Below are 21114 nucleotides of genomic sequence, written 5' to 3'. Positions count from 1 at the left end.
ATTCTATAGGCTTTTGCAACAGTATTGTAGCTTACAAAAATCCCAGCTTCAGCTTTTTTGTCCAGTTTGTCTCTCTTATTTTGAGGAATATAAGAAAAACATAAACAACCAAATATCTTTAGATTAATTAGCTTTGGTTTGTAGCCAAACCAGGCTTGAAATGGAGTCCTTGTTTGCAGGGCTTTTGTTGGTAATCTATTCAACAAGAATACTGATGTATTCACTGCCTCAACCTAGAATTTCTTGGGCAGTCCTTTATCATGAAGCAAGCATCTAGTCAACTCCATCACTATCCTGTTTTTTTCTTTCCACAACATCATTTTGTTGTGGAGAGTATGGTGTTGATAATTGATGTTCAATGTCTATATCTTCACAAAATCTGTTAAATCTTTCATAAGTATATTCAGTTCCATTATCGGATCTGATTACCTGAATTTTACAATTGCTTTGAGTTTCAATCCAAGCCTTGAACTTTCCAAATATATTAGCAACTTCAGCTTTGAATTTCATGAAGTAAATCCAACACATTCTGGAATAATCATTAATGAAGGCAGCATAATACTTACTGCCATTTAGATATGATGTGTTCATTTGTCCTCCAACATCTGTGTGAATTAATTGCAACTTCTATGTAGCTCTCTAGGCTTTGCTTTGTTGAAATGGAAGTCTTGATAGCTTTCTATATTGACAGGCAACACATGTAGAAAAATCTTTTCCTAATTTGGGCAAGCCTTTCACCTTGTTGTTCTTTTCCATGAAAGATAATGCTTCATAACAATAATGTTCATTCTCTTGTGCCAAAGCATTGAATTATTGACTTCTTTGTGTATAACATCCTGCTCTTCTTTAAAATCCAGTACAAAACTTTTACCTTTAATTTGAATATTGAATACTTCTATGCCCTCACTATCTTCAATCACATAGCTTTTATCTTCAAACAGCACTTTATAACCTCTGTATAGCAGCTGAGAAACACTTAACAAGTTTTGATTGATTTCAGGAACATATAGTACATCTGAAATTAATTTAAAACCTGAGTGTATTTCAATAGCTACTATTCCTTTTCTTGCTACTTTTAGGTGAGTTTTATTTCCAATCTTGACTTTAGAAATAATATTTCTATCAAGCTTTGTGAAGAGCTTTCCATCATGAGTCATATGATTTGTACATTCGCTGTCGATGACCAGTTTTTTGTGAATTTATTTGTGGCTAAACATGATACCATAAACAAATGCTCCTCCTGATGTTGATCATCGGGAACCTTGAATTTAATTTGTTGTTGTTGAGTCTTGCATATCTTTTCCATGTGCCCTAACTGACCACACTTAAAACAACGTGCATCAGGTCTCCACCAGCATTTATTCTGAGGATGATTGTTTTTTTTTTTTTTTTGCAGTGAGGGCAGGGAGGAAAGCTTTGAGTATTGTTGGTCTTATTGTTTCTGGTGTTGAATGCAGAGTCTCCAAACTTGTTGTTCTTTTTTTTTAGTTCTTACCATCACGGTTATTTTGGGATTTGATAAAGAATGCACCCTTTACAGTTCTTTCTTGCCTCATCAGCCTCCTTTGCTTTTGTGCTTGTAGTGCATTCAACAACTCTACCAAGGTAATGCTTGACAGATCTTTAGAGTTTTCTAAAGATGAGATTGTTATCTCAAACTTCTCTGGAATTGTTACTAAATATTTTTGAACAATTATAGAATCAGAAAAATCAGTGCTAAGGAGTTTTATATTGTTAACAATACTAAGAAGTTTGTTAGAATATTCCTTGATTATTTCTGATTCTTTCATCTTTTGTAACTCAAATTCTCAGATTAAGTTCGGAACCTGCATCCTTTTGATTCTCTCATTTCCTTCGTATTCTCCTTTCAGAAAATCCCAAATTTTCTTTGCTGTTTTCAAAGTCATTATTCTGTAAAAAATGGTGGGTGAGACTGCTATAAACAGAGTTGCTTTTGCTTTTGAAGTTCTCTGCTTTTTCTCTATGTGATTTTTTATTTGTGCGACAGTTGGATTATCTGATAGGATTAACACTTCATATACTTGTTCAACTGCTTCCCATAGATCATTAGCTTCAAGATAGGCTTCCATTCTAACAACCCATACTTGATAATTGATTCCTTCAAATACTGGAGGTGCAACTGCAATAAATGACATTTCTGAGTTCATATTGGATGTGTTGTGTTTAGATGATAAGTATTTGAAGGTTATGTTTAGGCTCTTTCAATCTTACAAGTATTTGAAAGTTGTGTTTAGGATCTTTCATTTTTACAAGTCTCTCAAGAAAATCAGTTCTGATATCAATTTGTTGTTTATACTGAAGAGAAAACAAAACTTTCTTATTGTAGATGTTGCATAACACAACCTTTATTGAATTTCAATATGTTTATTTATATAATAAGAAAAAACAGAATTGCAAGATATTTTCCAAGCATATTTGATTTTTTATTACATAAAAGATAGCCATTAGAATAACAATAGTAAACAAACTCTGATACCGTAAATAAACTTAGATTCTGCTAAGATTTTATTTTGCTTCTAGAGTCATTCTTGGTCAACACATATTAGTAATATGTGCTGGATTTTCTTTCCCAATTGAGCTACACAGAGGGGATATCCTTCGGAATGTGAACTTCTGTGTTCAAGGGGGAGCAGTCCTCATCACAGCTCACATTTGTGATTTGTCTACCTTATACCTCGCTATAAATTCCTTGAACCAAGTAGCTGATAATTTTGGAGTTCTCTTCAGTGTAGTGAAATCAACATGGTAAAGTCCGTATCTTTGTGTATAACCATATGTCCACTCAAAATTATCAAGCAACGACCAGGCAAAATATCCCCTCACATCTGCTCCTTTCCTGATCAAAAGTAAAATAAAAGGGCGTCAGCTTTCAGTTGTATTTTGTTTGTAAAACTCTGAATTAGCTCTGAAAAGGGATGCAGTTTATGGAAAATGACCATGGTAATAGCGAGTTGAGTCTGTATGATGTATAAAAGGTAAAATGCAAACACAATATGAACTTACTCCATTGCTGTCAATAAGGAATCCCAGTAGTTAGACATAAACTCCACCCTTTCTATATCATGACAAACAATAGTGAGGTTTGGATTGTTCTGCTGGCCATACCCTGCAAAACACTTTGCACTTGTATGAGAAATACATTAAAAAGTTTGTCTGCTTTAAGGAACTCAATTCATACATACCATTCTCTGTAATGATCATTGGTTTGTTATTGTATCTCTTCTTTATATAGGTAACCATCTTCTCCATTCCTTGTGGATAAAAATGCAGCCAGTCCACATCAGTCTACATAGATCAAAAACCATTACCAAATTCCTGAGAACGAAACATTAATTCTCATGATTGGGTTAACTTGAGAGGATACGTACAGGTATGCCGATGGGAGCTCCATCTTTTTCTTGGCTTCTCCGGGCAAGCCCTTCTGTCCTGGAGGCTCCTGTTCCGGGTTCACAGACGGAGAAGATGCAGTCTTGGACGTATTCACTGGTGTAATGATTGATGCCAATGAAATCCAGTCCGTTCTTCAGTTTCTCTTTGTCATTACTTGAAAATTTCGGTAAAGTAGACCCTAGAATTTTAGACATTTCTGCGGGATAATTTCCAAATATGATGGGGTCCAAGAACCTGCATTGTACTTGAGATTCAACAGGTTTCATATGCTAAATGGATTTACAAACATTAAAACAGGCATTAAAGAAATCAACCAGTTCAGGAAGAAGTCTTGAGCTCTGTCAGCGGCCAACTTGTCTGCTGTGGAATTGCTTATTTGTTCAAACCACATGCAATCTAAGACAATTCCAATGTTGCCTCCTTGCTCTTTCTGAATAATTAAACAGGAAGTAGTAGTAAGCTTATCTGTCCTGAGCGTCTGCTTTCCTTGTATTATTTTTAGTTGCCTCACAAATGATATCTAAGAAATTGTTTTATTGTTAATACCTGGTATTTAGTTCGGTAAACATCAACTGCTGTTGCATGTGCTAAAATCATATTATGTGCTGCAATAAAGGGTTCCTTCTCTGAATCCCCATGAGTGCAATTTCCGAAAGGGCTGGAGCAGCGACATGGTGGGTATTCACCTGATCGATAGGATTTAATAGTTTGTATATTTGGCTCATTGAAGGTGGTCCAGTACTTCACTCGATCTCCGAAATTCTTGAAACAAATATCTGCATAATATCCAAAATCCTCCCTGATTGAGGAAATGAAAGAAAGGAATCAGCTAATTCTCATAGCCTAGATGAGTATTTCGTTAACGCTTTCTAGTTTATAGAACTGCAAACTCCATGGACTTGTACTTACTGGCATCGAGGACTTAGCCATCCACCATATCTCTCCTCCAGTTCTTCAGGTATATCATAATGAACTAATGTCACAAATGGTTGGATTCCTGAAGCAATTTGAGAAAAACAAGTGCACCGAATAAAATATTGAAAATGAAGACATTTTCCAGTTTCTGATGGAATTTCTTAAGCAGTAAAATGATTACAGGTTCATTGGTTACAGAAGCTGAACCTTTAAGCACGAGAGAATCGATAAGCTTGTTATAGTAGCTAATACCAGCCTTGTTGATATCTCCGAATCTCCCTCCTGTTCTCAATTGAATGAAGTTACATATAAGCTTTATGTTTTAGTTATGTCAGGCCCTGTTGATAATATTCTGAATTCTTAAAGTTCTTACTGGGTAGAATTCGTGCCCATGAAATCGAGAACCTATAGCTGTCGATTCCAAGGGAGTCCATTAAATCGATGTCTTCCTATTAACATCATTTAACAAATCTTTAGTGGATGAGCTTGTCCCATCATTAAATAAAAAATTAAGGGAGATGCTGTTGCATTACCAGAGAGGTGTAGTTTAGCAATTTATGAAGATAAGCATATCTTTTTTATAGAATATTTTAACCACCACCACCCCTTTTAAAATTCTTCCAGGGATCGATACTAATCATTGTATAGAAGGCTTATTATTTGCTTACATGAGGTGATTAATTTAATAAACAAGTTGCCTTCTACCTAATATGACTATGTCTAGATCATTTTAAAATTATAACTAAATTCTACAAGGAAGGAAGATATTGTTTCATTATTCTTCCCTGTGAAGCTTCTGTTATGGGGCCTAAGTACAGAGAGTATTCCGAACAAGCGACCCATGCTGTGGATTCAGGCAACAAAAGGTAAGATAAAGGTCATATCTGTATACCGGATAGAGATGGTATTGGTCCGCAGCTATATCTCCATTGCTTCCATCAATTATTTTTCCTGCAACAGGAAACATGAAGAAGTAAAGAGCAAGAAAAATAGGATGGTCACAATCTTGCTTGCTCGAAAATTCTGGTTTTCTTCTTTTTCTGAAATATATGAATAGATAGATAGTAGTAGATCACAGTAAGCCTCACCATGACTTTGTTATCTTTGAGTGTGAAATATTGACACTTTTTAGTCTCTTGGATATAAAAGAGAGAGAGTTCCTAACCTGGTGTGTGGGTATGCCTATCCCAGTTGCTCAAACCTTTACCATCACTAAGATAAGAACCTTCAAACTACACAGTGCAAGAGAGAGGGAAAAAAAAAGAAAGATTCCCGGTGTTTAATTGACTGTGCGATAATACTTTTATCATACACTTTCAGGAGAAAACATTTAAGTTCTTGAGTTAGATGGAAGTCAAGGAGAGCGGTGGAAGTGACAAACCTGATAAGAAGAGGAGGCCATGCCGAAGAGAAAGTTGTCTGGCAATGAAAAATGATCGAAACTCTCTTGCAAAGTTTCTGGATGTGATGATACACAGAGAGGAACGAAGATAAGGACTAAAAGAAACATAACTTGAAAATTTGAAGGAAGCTCCATGATGAGTAATGCCCTTCCTTCGGAGTCTCTCATAAAAGTTAAGAAGCTCTCTGCATATGCTTTTGAGAAATTAACTAATTGTACAGTGGATATGAGAGTTTAGAGAAGGTGTTGGAAATTTTAACTTGTGTGAAAAAAAGAAGGGAACACAAAAACTGTATGAGCAAATCACATCTCTGGCCCTTTTAGATTTACAGATAGCTCCACTAGAAATGATCACACACTGGACCCTCAAAATTATTTTAGTTCAGCCAATGGATCATTGTAAAACACACTTCTATTATAGTAGAATTGTTGTTATCAGATGATTACTCTTTTAATAATACCAGCAACTTTTAAAGGGTATTTGAAAGTACAGTAGCAATTGTTTTTTAAAATATTTTTCATTAAAAAATACATTAAAATAATATATTTTTTATTTTTTAAAATTTAATTTTGATATAGCACAACAAAACAATCCAAAAACACTAAAAAAATTAAATCAAAGAAAAGTTTTTCAAAATTTGACAAAAAAACAGGTTAAAACTCAATCAATGCCAAACTGTCTTGCACCGATTAAACCTCCGTGGGCGGCACGAAATGGTTAGTCTCTCACATCTAATAATAGAATTTTGAATATAAATATGTGACATATTTCAAGACATGTGAAAAGAACAAGAGGCTTAGATAGCTGCTATGTCATTATCTTGCTGCTGTTGCCACTGCATCCTGTACAGAACATTAGGATAGGAATGCAGGGATTCAGGGGATTTATTTATAATTCCCGTCAGAGGGTGTTTTCAATTTGATTTAAAAACTTCCTGCTAGTTTTTCAGTATGCTACTCAGATTAAGATTTTCTTACCGGAGAAGAACAAAACGGTAGCTGCTAGGGGGGGATCTGGACTTCCAGAATCCTGGTTAGTATTTTTTGTACTGGTAATAAAGCGATTGCATTGATAGACAGCTTTGTGCATTTGGTTTGCAGTCACCTCAGAGCCAAATGTTGCTAATGATCTACAGCCATTCCAGATTTCACATGATGACAAGTACATTTACGAGGTTGGATCTCCCTTGTGGGAATGCCTAGTGGCTTCAACTGGAGGATTTAACTCCTCTAATCGAACATTACTGTTTGCTGATAAATAAAAGGGATTTAATGTGCAGGAATGAGATGTTATCTGTAAGGATCCAAACATGCTTTAGAAACTGAGTTGTTCTCACGAAGCTGTAAATTAAAGGCAAACAACATCGATTTGGTAAAAAAAAAAAAATTTCTGCTTCAAAAAAATCCCTGCTTGTCCAGGCACCAGTCAGGCCAGATCAAGTTTTTTATCTTTGTTTTATAGGTCAACTTAAGGGTTCATTTAATTTCTTAAATTTGACTTCATCAAATTTTTTTGTACTGCTGAAAACAACCAACTGATCTTTTGAGTTCTTAAGCGATTTATCCTGCATATAAATTATGTCAACTAAGAATCTTTCTTAATTCGCAGCCCAAGAATGATGAAAGACATTGCCCTTGATCCAGAACTTCAAACCTGCATGATTTAACAATGCACTGCATAGTATTATTTGTTCTCTGTTTTCCTCGCCCATGGAGCTATATGGTGGAAGGGGGGGGCTGTTTAATCCCTAGTGGAAAGTACACTTCTATGTTTTATGAGGAATAGTCCTTGTTAGTCCTCACATCTGGGATTTGTCTACCTTATACCTTGCTATAAATTCCTTGAACCAAGTTGCTGATAGTCTTGGAATTCTCTTCAGTGTGGTGTAATCAACATGGTGAAGTCCAAATCTTCTCGTATAACCATGTCCCCACTCGAAATTATCAAGCAAGGACCAGGCAAAATAGCCCCTCACATCTGCTCCTTTCCTGATCACATGGAAAAGTAAAGCAAGTTAGAGGAAAATAAAATGTCGAACCTTGTGGATTTGCTTGTGTTCTAAACACTCTGAACCAGATCTTTAAGGGGTGGAAGTTTCAGAAAATGAAAACAGTAATGAGAACATACAGCATTGCTGTCATCAAGGAATCCAAATAGCCAGACATGTATTCCACCCTTTCTCTATCTTGGAGATATTCTTCAATGGTGCGGTTTAGATAGCTCTCTTGGCCATATCCTACAGGACTCAGAAATTTTGTGAGCAAGACATTAAAAAGTTATCTGCTGAAAAGATTTCTAGTTTCTATATATGGTTACCATTCTCTGTAATGATCATAGGTGTGTTATTGTATCTCTCCTTTAGATATGTTATCATCTTCTCCATTCCTTGTGGATAAACATGTATCCAGTCCACTTCACTCTACATTAACCAAAATCCTTAAAACAACTGCATGTGAGGAAAGAAATAGTTTCTGAAGAACATAGTATCTTGAGAGGGTGCACATACAGATTTGCCAATAGGAACTCCATCTTTTTCTTGGACTTGTTGGGCTAAACCTTCAGTCCTGGAGCCTCCTTGTCCAGGTTTACACACAACAAAGCTGCAATCTTGGATGTAGAAACCAGTGTAATGATTGATCCCAATGAAATCCAGTCCCTTGTTCAGTTTCTCTCTGTCATTGCTTGAAAATTTTGGTAAAGCAGACCCCAGAATTTTCGTCATTTCTGCAGGATATTTTCCAAAGATGATTGGATCCAAGAACCTGCATTATACTTAAGATTCGCAAAGTGTCATGTGCCAAATGAATTTGCATATGTCGAATCATGTAAATTTGTTTTGAGATGTTGGAAAGCAAAGAAGTTAACCAGTTCATTAAGAAGTCTTGAGCTCTATCAGTGGCTAAATTGTCCGCTGTGGAATTACTATAAGGTTCAAACCAAGGGCAATGTATGACGATCCCAATGCTGCCTCCTTGCTGTTTCTGAAAATTCCATTAACAGGTAATTAAGTAGTAAGCTTCCTCATTTCTAAGAAAATGTTATTATTTTCAATACCTGGTATTTTGTTCTATAAATATGAACTGCATTTGCATGTGCTAAGATTATGTTATGTGCTGCAAGAAAGGTTTCCTTCTCTGAATCCCCATGAGTGCATTTCCCAAAAGGACTGGAGCAGCGGCTCGGTGGGCTTTCGCCGGTGCGATAGCCATGTATGACTTGTAGATTTGGCTCATTGAAGGTGACCCAGTAGTTCACTCGATCTCCAAAGTACTTGAAACATATGTCTACATAATATCCGAAATCCTCCCTGATTGATAAAGCAAAAGGAAGATATCTAGTTCATAGGACTGCAGGCTATTTAGACATGTGAAGGGAGTAGGTTACATACTGGCATTTAGGGCTTAGCCACCCCCCATATCTCTCCTCCAATTCTTGAGGCATATCATAATGAGTTAACGTCACAAATGGCTGAATTCCTGAAAGAATATTGAGGAACAAATGCTTTACATAAAACTTGAAAATTATGCAGATATTTTGATGGCAAGTTTGAGCAGTTTGTAGGTTATATAAATCAACAAAAAGATTATCAGAAGAAAGGAAACCTTTAAGCAAGAGAGCATTGATGAGCTTGTTATAGTAGCTAATGCCAGCCCTATTAATATCTCCAAATCTCCCTTCTGAATCCAAATTGAAAGAACTTCCATATCAGCTTTATGTTTTATTAATGTCAGACGTTCCTGTTGAAAACATCCTGAGTTCATGAAATTCTTACTAGGTAGAATTCGTGCCCAAGAAATTGAGAACCTATAGCTGTTGACTCCAAGGGTTTCCATCAAATCAATATCTTCCTGTTAACATCATTCACAAATCTTTGGAGTGAAGATTTCATCGATATTCTTGTGATGTAGACATTGCATGGCATACAAGGACTCAATCAGATAAAAAAAACAACAGTGGGACTCAATCAAAGACACTAGAAGAGTACAGGGATGAATTAATAAGTTTAAGAAGTAGGTAAGATATCAATCAAAGATTAGATTAAAAAAATAGCGACATGAACTCCATAATGTTGGTTGAAATAACTAAAAGATATGATAATAGTGATGTGTTTGTACCAGAAAGCGATGGTATTGGTCCACAGCAATATCTCCGTTGCTTCCATCAATTATTTTGCCTGCAACATGATGAGAATAGTAAACATGTTTCAAATCTTTTTAACATGAATCTTGAATCTTGTTTTCAGCCCTTGATCAATTCATAAATTGCTAAAAGATTAAAGCAATTCTCTCTTTTAAGAAAATGTTATACCACGCACAGTAAGGTAAATCATCAATGAAAATGAAAGAAATACTAGAAACATAACAAACATGAAAACACATCATTATTCTGGAAAAAGATCATTAAGGAATATTTATTTTCTATTTAGATAATTTATCTCTCTAAAAGGTTTATAACTATTTCAATAAACCTAAAAGCTTATATATATAAACTAATAAGAAAACTAAAATATAAAAAGAAAGTAATGAAAGTCATAATCTTGCTGGAAAAAATAAATAAAACTAAAAAATAATAAAAGAGTTTTAATAAAAATAGTAAAAAAATACTAAATCAACTGGTAAAATATAACAAATTCCAAACAGTAATTTCTAAATCTTATTTGAAAGCCTTCATCTCAAATTTCAACTCTTAAGAAAAACAAGATATCTAGAATTGTTTTAGCAATATTTCAGTCCGATACAGATAATATATCCATTAATATAAATATGTATACTAGAAAAAAAATTCTCCCACCTCTGTATTGATTCCATGGATGCAGGCTGACACTCATAGTGCCTTGAATATATATATATAAAGGAGGAGAATCCTCACCTGATGTGTGTGTAAATATATCCCAGTTGCTCAAACCCTTACCATCACTGAGATAAGCTCCTTCAAACTACAAAGATAAAGAACAAAATAATTTCTGCCTATGTTTAGTAGCAGTATTTAGAGCACTAAGCTGTAACTTTCTGATCATGGACAAAATGGATTTAAATTTTCGAATGAAATGGAGGTGAAGGGGAGTAGTATTAGAAGTTACCAACCTGATAAGAAGAGGAGGCTGTGCCGAAGAGAAAGTTGGGAGGCAATGAAGAAGGATCTAAGTTGTCTTTCAAAGCTTTTGGATGAGATGATACAAAGAGAGGTAGGAAGATCAGCTCGAAGAGAAATGGAAGTTTAAACAGTCTAGGAGTTCCCATGATATGTAAAATCCTCTTCCTTTGCTAGCCTTCTTTAAATACATTTGTGCAGTCTATATATCTGCAGGATTATGTACTTGCTCTTGGGGAGTCAGCTAATTATATAGGAATTATTGGAGAAGGTGTTGAAGAATTCTAGTTGAATATATGGACAAAAGAAAGGTAAACAAATCTATACGAGCAACAAAGAAATAGAAAAAAAGGGTAATTCTCCTGAGGGAATTCTTGCCTGAATGGTCAATGTCCAAGCTATATGGCAGACAGTTTAAAGCACAGATCCGGTGCTTATCATTTTTCAGGCCATTTTAGCTTTATAGATTGGATTTAATTTACAATAACCAAAAGCAATGATGTAATATCTCATCTCACGTTTCGGAATTATTCTGAACACTCCTGTATAACTGTAGCAGCACAACCTTCAATTTTTAGAAGACATTACCATTATTATTTGAGTTGATATGACAGAATTCTAGTCTCTTAAACATAATTCAAAATATGAAATTACCCCATCTCTGTCAGAAGAGGGATCCAAAAAGCTTGACGTGCTGAATCTACTGTTTCCAGGTCACAGAGATTCTTTCATTAGATCAAATCAATCACCTTGAACATTATTTTTCTCTTAGCTGATGTTTTAATCCACTCAAAAAAAAACTTTTAAATTTTTTATATTTAATAATCAATGATTGATGATGTTGATAATTAATTTTTTAATCTTTTAATTTTTAAAATTTATGATTATTATTTTTTTTTTGAGCTAATGTTTAAATCCACTCAAAGAACTTTTGAATTTTTTATATTTAATTTTTAATTTATAATGACTAATCAATGATTAATAATGATAAAAATTAATTCTTTAATTTTTTAGCTTTTAAAATTCATGACTATTATATTTTTCTGAGCTGATGTTTAAATCCACTCAAACAACTTTTAGATTTTTTATATTTAATTTTTAACTTATGGTGATTAATCAATGATCGATAATAGTAAGAATTAATTCTTTAATCTTTTAACTTTCAAAATTTATTATAAAAAGAAATGAAGATAGAGTTTTTAACTTGTATTTTTCAGATTTTTCCACAATTTTTCTCATTTTATTTTTAGTGTTTTTATTTCTTTTTATGTTTTGATTTTCGTATCTAAAGCTGAGTTTGTATTATTAAGAGATATTTAAGTTATATAATTTATAAAATTTGTGAGGGGTTATAATATGTTTTAAAGAAAATCAAATGGAATTATGAAGAGAAGATTGGAATTTGCTGTGTTATCTGGTGTGATATCCTTGAACTTTTATACCCTTTCTTCCTATTTCATTTCTGGCAACAGATACAGTCAGAGTTACTAGTTGGATGTAGATCAATTTGTTTTGGTTCAATGTGTCTCACCATTATCAATCCTCCATTTTTTCCTTAATGCGTTCATTCATTGCGTCAAACTCAAGTTGACCTTGATTTCAAAAATAAGGAGCTGCTTGGTTTAAGAATGCTTGAATATCATTAAATGTACAATTTAGCAGAAAGTACACTACTCTGTTTTCTTCTGGAGTACAGTCTTCACTTCTCACATCTGGGATTTGTCTACCTTATACCTTGCAATAAATTCTTTGTACCAAGTTGCTGATAATCTTGGAGTTCGCTTCATTGTGGTGTAATCAACATGGTAAAGTCCAAATCTTCTTGTATAACCGAATGTCCACTCAAAATTATCAAGGAAGGACCAGGCAAAATAGCCCCTCACATCTGCTCCTTTCCTGATCACATGGAAAAGTATAGGGTTTGAGTAGAAAAGAAATCGTCATCCTCAAATATTTTCAGTTCCCTTGAGTGCTAAAAAAAATCTGAACCAGCTCTTAAAGGGGATGTAGTTTCATGAAAATGGCGACAGTGGTATAAACTTACTTCATTGCTGTCAGCAAGGCATCCAAATAGCCAGACATGTATTCCACCCTTCCCGTATCATGAAGGAATTCTTCAATGTTTCCGTTTGAATTGCTCACTTGGGAATACCCTACAGGAGTCATTGCAATTGTATGAGGAAGGCAGTATAAAGTCTTCTGCTTAAAGAATTTCTAATAGTCTGATTGTTGTACTTACCATTTTCTGTGATGATCATGGGTATGTTATTGTATCTCTCCTTTACATAGGTAACCATCTTTTCCATTCCTTGTGGATAAACATGTAGCCAATCCACTTCACTCTAGAATGACACAAAAACTTCAAAAACTTATTGAGAAATGAACTAATTCTAATGAGTCTCGTAGCTTGAGACTTGAGAGGGTACATACAGGTTTGCCAATGGGAACTCCATCTTTTTCTTGAGTTAATAGAGTGGAACCTTCTGTCCTCGTGCTTCCTTTTCCAGGTTCACACACGGACAAGATGCAATCTTGAACGTAGTAACTGGTGTAATGATTCATGCCGATAAAATCCAGTCCCTTCCTCAATTTATTCATGTCATTTTTTGAAAATTCAGGTAGAGTAGATCCCAGAACTTTTTTCATTTCTTCAGGATATCTTCCAAATATGAGTGGGTCCAAGAACCTGCATTATACTTGAGATTCACAAGCTGACATATACTAATGGATTTATATATACACGTGCTTGCATGTATTGAAGAAGTAGAAAATATGCCAATTCATTGTAGGATAAAGAAATTAACCAACGCAAGAAGAAGGCTTGAGCTCTTTCAACTGCTAACTTGTTTGCTGTTGAATTGCTAATAGGTTCATACCACATGCAATGCATGACAATACCAATGCTGCCTCTTTGCTCTGTCTGAATATTTACAAATGGAGTTAGTCTTACGTTTACTAGCTCTTAGTTTATGCTTTCTTGTATCCATTTCATTGTTGATACCTGGTATTTGGTTCTGTAAATATCAACTGCAGTTGCATGAGCTAAGATTATGTTATGCGCCGCAATAAAGGGCTCCCTCTCTGAGTCCCCATGACTGCAATTTCCGAAAGGCTTTGAGCAGCGTTTTGGTGGGTATTCACCTACACGATAACCATAAATGGCTTGAAAATTTGGCTCATTGAAGGTGGCCCAGTACTTCACTCGGTCTCCGAAGTACTTGAAACAGATGTCTACATAATATCCGAAATCCTCTCTGGTTCAGAAAATTCAAAAAGAAGATCAGTTAATAGCCTGTCTTGTCTAGTTAATGGCTGGTCAGCATGATCTAGCTCTTAAAACTCTGGACTCTGCAGTATTACAAGAGAGCAAGTTACATACTGGGATTTAGGACTTAGAAAACCCCCATATCTATCCTCAAGCTCTTGAGGCACATCAAAATGAGTCAATGACACAAATGGTTGAATCCCTGGACATATGAAGATTGCGGAAAACAAACGCTTAGCATAGAATTTGATAGTGATGAAGCTATTTATGGTGGTGTTTACAGAGTAGACTGCTGCATACAGAATATAGACAACGAAATTATTTGGGGAAGCGAACCTTTAAGTAGGAGAGCATTGATCAGCTTGTTATAGTAGCTAATACCAGCCATATTGACACCTCCAAATCTCCCTTCTGTTTTTATATTCAATGAGGTTTCTATGAGCTTTATGTCTTGGTTATATAAATCCATATTGAAAATTTTGCTAGTTCATAAATTCTTACTGGGTAGAATTCGTGCCCATGACATCGAAAACCTATAGCTGTTGACCCCGAGGGAGGCCATTAGATCAATGTCTTCCTGTCAACATACAAATCTTTAGCCAAAATCTTGATTTTCAGAATATGATACATAACCTTGTTTTATAATAATCAGAAAGCAAAAATTCAATGAGTTGTTGCATCACTGTTGAAACCTGAGCAGTAGCACTTATAAATTATTCATCCTATTTGGCAGCATATGCATATCTAGCCATAGTTATTAAACCCGGCCCGGCCCGGCGGGTCGACCCAGTGGCTGGACCGGTCCGGGTTTAATAAAAGACCGGCTGTGGCAACAGCCTGGCCAAACCCGGCCCGGCCCGGCGGGTCGACCCGGTGGCTGGACCGGTCCGGGTTTAATAAAAGACCGGCTGTGGCAACAGACTGGCCAAACCCGGGCGACCCGGGCGAACCCGGATGAGACCCGGTTTTTTTTTTTTCAAATGTGAGATTTAAAACCTATTGGTATATATACTCTATGTTCCCAAGAAAAAAGTCATGTTTTTTCAATGTGGGATAAAAAAACCTTTTGGTTTAAATACTTCAACTTAAAAGGATAACATAATATCTTTTCAATATGGGATTTGAAGCCCTTTCATTTATATACTTCATGTTTCCATGAAAAAATTTATGTTTTTTTGATGTGGGATTTGAAACCTATTAATATATATACTCTATGTTCCCAAGAAAAAAATCATGTTTTCTCAATGTGGGATAAAAACCTTTTGGTTTAAATACTTCAACTTAAAAACATAACATAATATCTTTTCAATGTGGGATTTGAAGCCCTTTCATATATATACTCCATGTTCCCATGAAAAAAGTTATGTTTTTTCGATGTGGGATTTGAAACCTATTAGTATATATACTCTATGTTCCCAAGAAAAAAAATCATATTTTTTCAATGTGGGATAAAAAACCTTTTGGTTTAAATACTTCAACTTAAAAGGATAACATAATATCTTTTCAATGTGGGATTTGAAGCCCTTTCATATATATGCTCTATGTTCCAATGAAAAAAGTTATGTTTTTTCAGTGTGGGATTTGAAACCTATTAGTATATATACTCTATGTTTCCAAAGAAAAAGTTATGTTTTTTCAATGTGGGATAAAAAACGTTTTTAGTTTAAAGACTTTAATTTAAAAGCTTAACATAATATCTTTTTAATGTGGAATAAAAAGCTTTTTAAAATATTCTTTTAGACTTCATAATATATATAATCTATATTTACATGGATTCTTTCATATGAAATATTAAAATTTTAATTTTTTTTTAATTTTTCCGGGGTAATCCGGGTTGACCCATGAAACCCGAGACCCGGCCCCTTGGCCGGGTCAACCCCCGGGCCGGGTTTAATAACTATGGAATATAGGGCTTAGTCAATATTTATATTTTACTTCCAGCAATTCCCTTTGAGTCTTCTGGAGATTAATGACTAATCATCCACCAAACTGTAATCAATATTTTTAGTTATTCTGGCATTTAGTGATGGGATCTATTAACCTAACCAATGCCTGTTAAAAAACTCCCATGGATTACTGATAAATCCACAGAGATACGACTAATGATTTCTTATGTGAGATAAAAGTTGGTAAGATATCTATTCTTTTATTTATTTATTTGTATATCATATTCAACTACATTATTAGGCCTAATTACAGTAGTTATTCTGAAAAATGCTGCATGTTTACAGACAGATGAAAAAAAGACAAGAAGAAGGGTGATAAAAATCATGTCAGTACCAGATACCGATGATATTGGTCGACGGCGATATCTCCATTGCTTCCATCAATTATGTTTCCTACAACAAGAACCTGAGAGGTTTAAATCCTGCTCAAAGTGGTAATATTAATTCTTAACGTTTAAATCTTCATTGAATCTTTGCTAAGTTCTTACCTGGTTTATGTGAATGGACATCCCAGTTGCTCAAACCTTTTCCATCACTCAGGTAAGCTCCTTCAAACTACAAAGTGCAAGACAAAGGAAATCGTTAAGCTTATGTAAGAGAAACAGGAAGTTGGTAGAAGAGAAAAACCTGATAAGAAGAGGAGGCAGTCCCAAAGAGAAAGTTGGCAGGAAATGAAGAAGAATCTGAACTTTCATGCAGAGTTTTTGTATCAGATGATGCAAAGAGAGGAAGCAAGATCAGCTCTAAGAGAATTAAAGCTTTACAAAGTGAAGAAATTCCCATGCTAGATATAACGCAATTCATATGTGCTTTTGTATACAAGTTTGTGCTTCTATATATATGTGCAGGGTTGTCTAGTTTCATGTAGAAAAAACTCTAATATAGAAGGAATCAGAGAAGTTGTTGAAAGTTCTGTTCTTGCTATGGGAAAAAGTCAGAAATTAGACAAGATGAAGAAAGGATCTTTTTCCAGAATGGCTCAAAAATCCTAGAGCAACAGGTAGTGAACAGTTTAAAATTGAACTTTTTTTAAAAGTAATTTACTCTATTTGATCCCTGTATTTGTAATGCAATGATTAGTTAATCCCTTTGGTTTAAAAACTTGCAGTTAAGTCCTTATTTCTTCATATTTGATTGTAACTTGGTCCTTCTGTTGGTTTTTCATCACAATTAACTTATTCTTTTGTCTTTCTTAGTTTGCAATCAAATTTCTCAATCTTACCAGATAAAATTAAAAAAGCATTTAAAAAAATTAAATAAGAAATAGCAATCAATTTTGGTCAAGGGACTAGGATATACTTTTCAGAAACAGAGGAACTAACTTACAAGGTCATCAAACATATAGGGACTAATTTATAATTTACTCAAAAAAGTTGGCCCTTGTGTATCACAAATCAAGCTATTTTATATTTATAAAAATGGATCCACTTCAAAAGGGCCTAATTATTTAAATTATTTTATTTGTCATATGGCTCAAAAAAGTTGGTGGACCAACCACACCACTATATTCTCATGAAATAAAATATAAGAAATTGACGCACCAAATATTATGGACCAACCACACCAATATATATATTTTTTAAAATAAAATATAAAAATGGATTCACTTCAAGGCATTGTATAATCAGTCTGGATAAATCATGAGGATAAACCACCATTAATGTTTGATTGTTGTTGTTGACGGCAAGCAACTGGCGAGTCACCTTCCAGGCTTGGACCAGGTAAACCCGTGATTAGCTTCCAACAACTGGTGAGAGATGAAGATAAATATTAGGAGAATATTTCAAGGCATGAGAAAAGAGCAAGAAGGTTAGATTAGATTGCCAAGTATGCTATTATCTTCCAGCTTTTATTGACATGGCATCCTTAGTAGTTGTTATTTGCTAGGAGGGATGGTAATGAATTGGGAGGTTTTTTCTTGATATTAAGGACATAAAAGTCTTTTCCATTGATCTATTAGCCATTATCGTTTTTAAGGGGGACAAGTTTGTTTTTTTTTTTTTTATTATTTTAGATTAACAGTGTAATAACTTAAATACCATTAAAAATAAGAAAATTTAAAATTGGAGACAAGAGCTTTATAGTCTTTTTGTACTTTCAATGCAAAATAAAAGGACCATATTGCCCTTAAAATTAAAAAAATTAAAAATAATAAAACTTATATTTGGGGGCACTTAGGTCTTTTTAACATAATTATTTTGTAATTATGTATTTGGATGAGGGAAATTAAGTCTTTGACTATATATAAAAATAATTAAAAACAACGTTCGGGTTTTTTGGGTGATGGATGCGGCACCTCCTGATGGTCAAATGTTATCGTCATCAAAGACATTAGAAGCAGTGGGTTATCCTCTTCATTGTGGTGGGGTTGTCTTCACGAAAAAGATGCAATTGAGCTGTAGTGATTTTTTTTTCTTTTTCTTTGGTCTTTTATTCTAGGTCATTTTTTTTATTTTCTTTATTATTGTCTCATATCACGAGTCGTAAGTTATTTGAGTTAACTCGGGTTTTTTTTATGTTTCTTTTCTTTAAAATTGATTTTTTTCTCAATTTTATTATATATTAGATTATTGGACCTTAATCTTTGTGATTTTTTCAATTTTTTTTTTAAAAATATTTTTTAACCTGATCTCATATCGCGGGTAGCAAGTTGTCGAGTGAACTTAGGTTGACTCATGTTTTTTCTTCGATATTTATTTTTTGAATTTTTTTCTCAATTTCATCATTTAACATTAAATTGTTGGATCTTGAGCTTTATTTTTTTTTTCTCTTTTCTTTATATAGGGTTATCTCAATTTGTTATCCTGAGTCGTAGATTAGTCAAGTTAACCTGATTTTACTCTACTTATCATCACCTATATATATTTTTTATTTTAGAAAACATTTTACCCGGTCCGCGATGCAGCGCGAGCCACTTATCTAGTATATTACTATTTCTAGTAACACAACATGTGAAACTTCATAAATCTAATATAGTGAATAGCACAACCTATTAAAGTTATTACACTTAACTTTTTGATGTCATATTTTACGTTTTATTTAATTTTTATGTCCAATTATGGTCTTCATTCTTTTGATTGCTATTTTTCTATCCTTTTCTTAATTTATTTTAATTTTCAATTTAGTCCCTCATTGTTTTTTTTTAATTTGGGTTTTATGCCAAATTTGATCCTCATTGTTTTGATTGCTATTTATTTTTTATTAAAAAAAATTGGATGATTAAGGGTTTTGCTTAGTGATTTGTTAGTGTTTGTTTTTTATAGGGTGATTTCGATCTAATAAATAGGTCATTGGTTTTGAGAATTAGCCTGGTTTAACTTTAGTATTTCTTATGCTTTTTTAAAAAATTAGTAATCTTTCAATATCATCCTTCGACTATAGGTTATTGGATCTTGAGTTTCATGGTTTTTGCTTTTCGCTTTTCTTTATATGAGTTTATCTCAGTCTCATATCCTAGGTTGTGGGTTTGCAAGATTAACTTGGATTGATTCCAGTTTTGTTTTTCAATTTTGTTTTTCAATTATCCCGATATCATATCATGGGTCTTTGATTTTTTTTATGTTTTTTTAAATGATAATTTTTTTCATTTATATCATTTGAAATTATATATTGGGCTTTGAACTTTGTATTTTTTCTGTTTCCTTTCTGTAGGGTTATCCAAGGTTGCAGGTTAGTCAAGTTAACTCAGTTTAATTTGGTTTTTGTTTTTTACATTTGTTTTTAGTTTACTTTGGTCTTTTATTCCAGGTCCTTTTTTTTAATTTAATGTTTTTATCCTTATCTCATATCATGGGTCGCAAGTTATTCGAGTTGACTCAAGTTTTTTTTATGTTTTTTTTAAATTGATTTTTTCTCAATTTTATTATTTGATATTAGATTATTGAACCTTAATCTTTGTGATTTTTTATGCTTTTTTTTTTGTGGGGTTGACCCAGATCATGGGTTAGTAAAGTTAACCCGAGTTTTCTCAATTTTTTCTCAATGTTTTTTCTATTGATTTAACTTTGGTTTTTTTATAGGTCCTATTTTTTATAAAAAAAATAATATTTTTTCTATTGATTTAACTCGGGTAACAGGTTGTCAAGTGAGCTTAGGTTGACTCAGATTTTTTTCTTTGACATTTAATTTTTGAATTTTATTTTTTAATTTCATGCTTTGATATTAAATTATTGGATCTTGAGCTTTTTTTTTTCTTTCCTTTATAGGGGGTTATCCCAATCTGTTATCTTGAGTCGCGGGTTAATCAAGTTAATCTAACTTTACTTGGGTTATCATCACCTATATATATATATATTTTTTAGGAAAAACTTTACCCGGTCCGCGATGTAGCGCGAGCGGCCTATCTAGCATATTATTATTTCTAGTAACACAGCATGTGAAACTTCATAAATCTAATATGGTGAAGAGCACAACCTATTAAATTTTAATTGATTGCTCTATTCTTAATAACGCAGCCAAATGGTGCTGTTTTTTTTTTATATAAAAAAAATTCATAACCAAGCTAGTTTACAAATTATTTTAGTAACTTTGTAGCATTTTGTTTTAGAAAAAGAAGTTAACACCTTACAAAAAAACATGGCATTTTTGTTATTCATTCACACACAAAACACTGGACCATAATGGTTTTCTTTTTTCTTTTTATTTTTTTTTCCAGTTGATGCATATAAACCAAGGGGACGAAAGAGTTGAGAGAGAAGAAAAGAAAGGAGAGAATTCATATAAACCTCGAAGGAAATTGCTCGTGCCACCTCAAAGCGGTATCTTCCTCCCTAACTAGCTCGCATATGCCACTTAACTTTTGTTTACCCTCGTTTCTTGGATATCATTTTAATTTAGTTCTAAATTTCAGATAAATATTTTTATTTGGTCCCTGATATTGATAGCTCTTCAATTTAGTCTCATATTTCATCTCCCCTAGACTAATTAAGGCATAATTAAGCACCGCCAGTGGAAAATTAAGGAATGGGAAACGAAAGAGACATTATCCAACCATGTTATCTCATTTAGGTATGTATATAATCCAGGTTATGAATTTTATGGGTTAACCAGGTTCATTAAGATGACTAGAAGATGATATTTTTTT

At 33.7% G+C, this 21114-nt stretch overlaps 2 protein-coding genes across 5 annotated transcripts; both read right to left on the bottom strand.

Annotated features, from left to right (window-relative positions):
- Nucleotides 1–2365: 2365 nt before the first annotated feature.
- LOC133698748 (beta-glucosidase 46-like) lies at nucleotides 2366–11260 on the bottom strand. 4 transcript variants are annotated; one of them, XM_062121785.1, is made up of 12 exons: nucleotides 10814–11245; nucleotides 10599–10665; nucleotides 9845–9903; nucleotides 9502–9577; nucleotides 4534–4608; nucleotides 4321–4408; nucleotides 3958–4210; nucleotides 3726–3841; nucleotides 3390–3645; nucleotides 3204–3306; nucleotides 3025–3127; nucleotides 2366–2857 (listed from the first exon to the last, which is right to left on the bottom strand). In XM_062121785.1, exons 1-12 carry the CDS (start codon nucleotides 10967–10969, stop codon nucleotides 2668–2670), a joined length of 1542 nt encoding a protein of 513 aa, XP_061977769.1. In that variant the 5' UTR covers nucleotides 10970–11245; the 3' UTR covers nucleotides 2366–2667. The 4 variants fall into 4 exon arrangements, with proteins under 4 accessions (XP_061977769.1, XP_061977766.1, XP_061977768.1 ...); XM_062121782.1 differs by lacking the exons at nucleotides 9502–9577; nucleotides 9845–9903; nucleotides 10599–10665; nucleotides 10814–11245 and adding exons at nucleotides 4700–4775; nucleotides 5219–5277; nucleotides 5492–5558; nucleotides 5708–6153; XM_062121783.1 differs by lacking the exons at nucleotides 2366–2857; nucleotides 3025–3127; nucleotides 3204–3306; ... (3 more) ...; nucleotides 4321–4408; nucleotides 4534–4608 and adding exons at nucleotides 7346–7717; nucleotides 7857–7965; nucleotides 8046–8148; ... (3 more) ...; nucleotides 9118–9205; nucleotides 9332–9406 and having other exon boundaries at nucleotides 10814–11260.
- Nucleotides 11261–12437: 1177 nt separating this feature from the next.
- Nucleotides 12438–17025, bottom strand: LOC133698855 (beta-glucosidase 46-like). Its single transcript, XM_062121947.1, has 12 exons — nucleotides 16659–17025; nucleotides 16520–16586; nucleotides 16366–16424; nucleotides 14587–14662; nucleotides 14422–14496; nucleotides 14200–14287; nucleotides 13822–14074; nucleotides 13625–13740; nucleotides 13251–13506; nucleotides 13060–13162; nucleotides 12865–12973; nucleotides 12438–12716 (listed from the first exon to the last, which is right to left on the bottom strand). Exons 1-12 carry the CDS (start codon nucleotides 16893–16895, stop codon nucleotides 12527–12529), a joined length of 1629 nt encoding a protein of 542 aa, XP_061977931.1. The 5' UTR covers nucleotides 16896–17025; the 3' UTR covers nucleotides 12438–12526.
- Nucleotides 17026–21114: the final 4089 nt, after the last annotated feature.

The sequence above is a fragment of the Populus nigra genome, chromosome 7 (genome assembly GCF_951802175.1).
Source record: "Populus nigra chromosome 7, ddPopNigr1.1, whole genome shotgun sequence".
NCBI classification, from domain to species: Eukaryota; Viridiplantae; Streptophyta; class Magnoliopsida; order Malpighiales; family Salicaceae; genus Populus; species Populus nigra.
The sequence above is the reverse complement of the archived record's forward strand: the minus strand, read 5'-3'. Positions and strand labels throughout refer to the sequence as shown.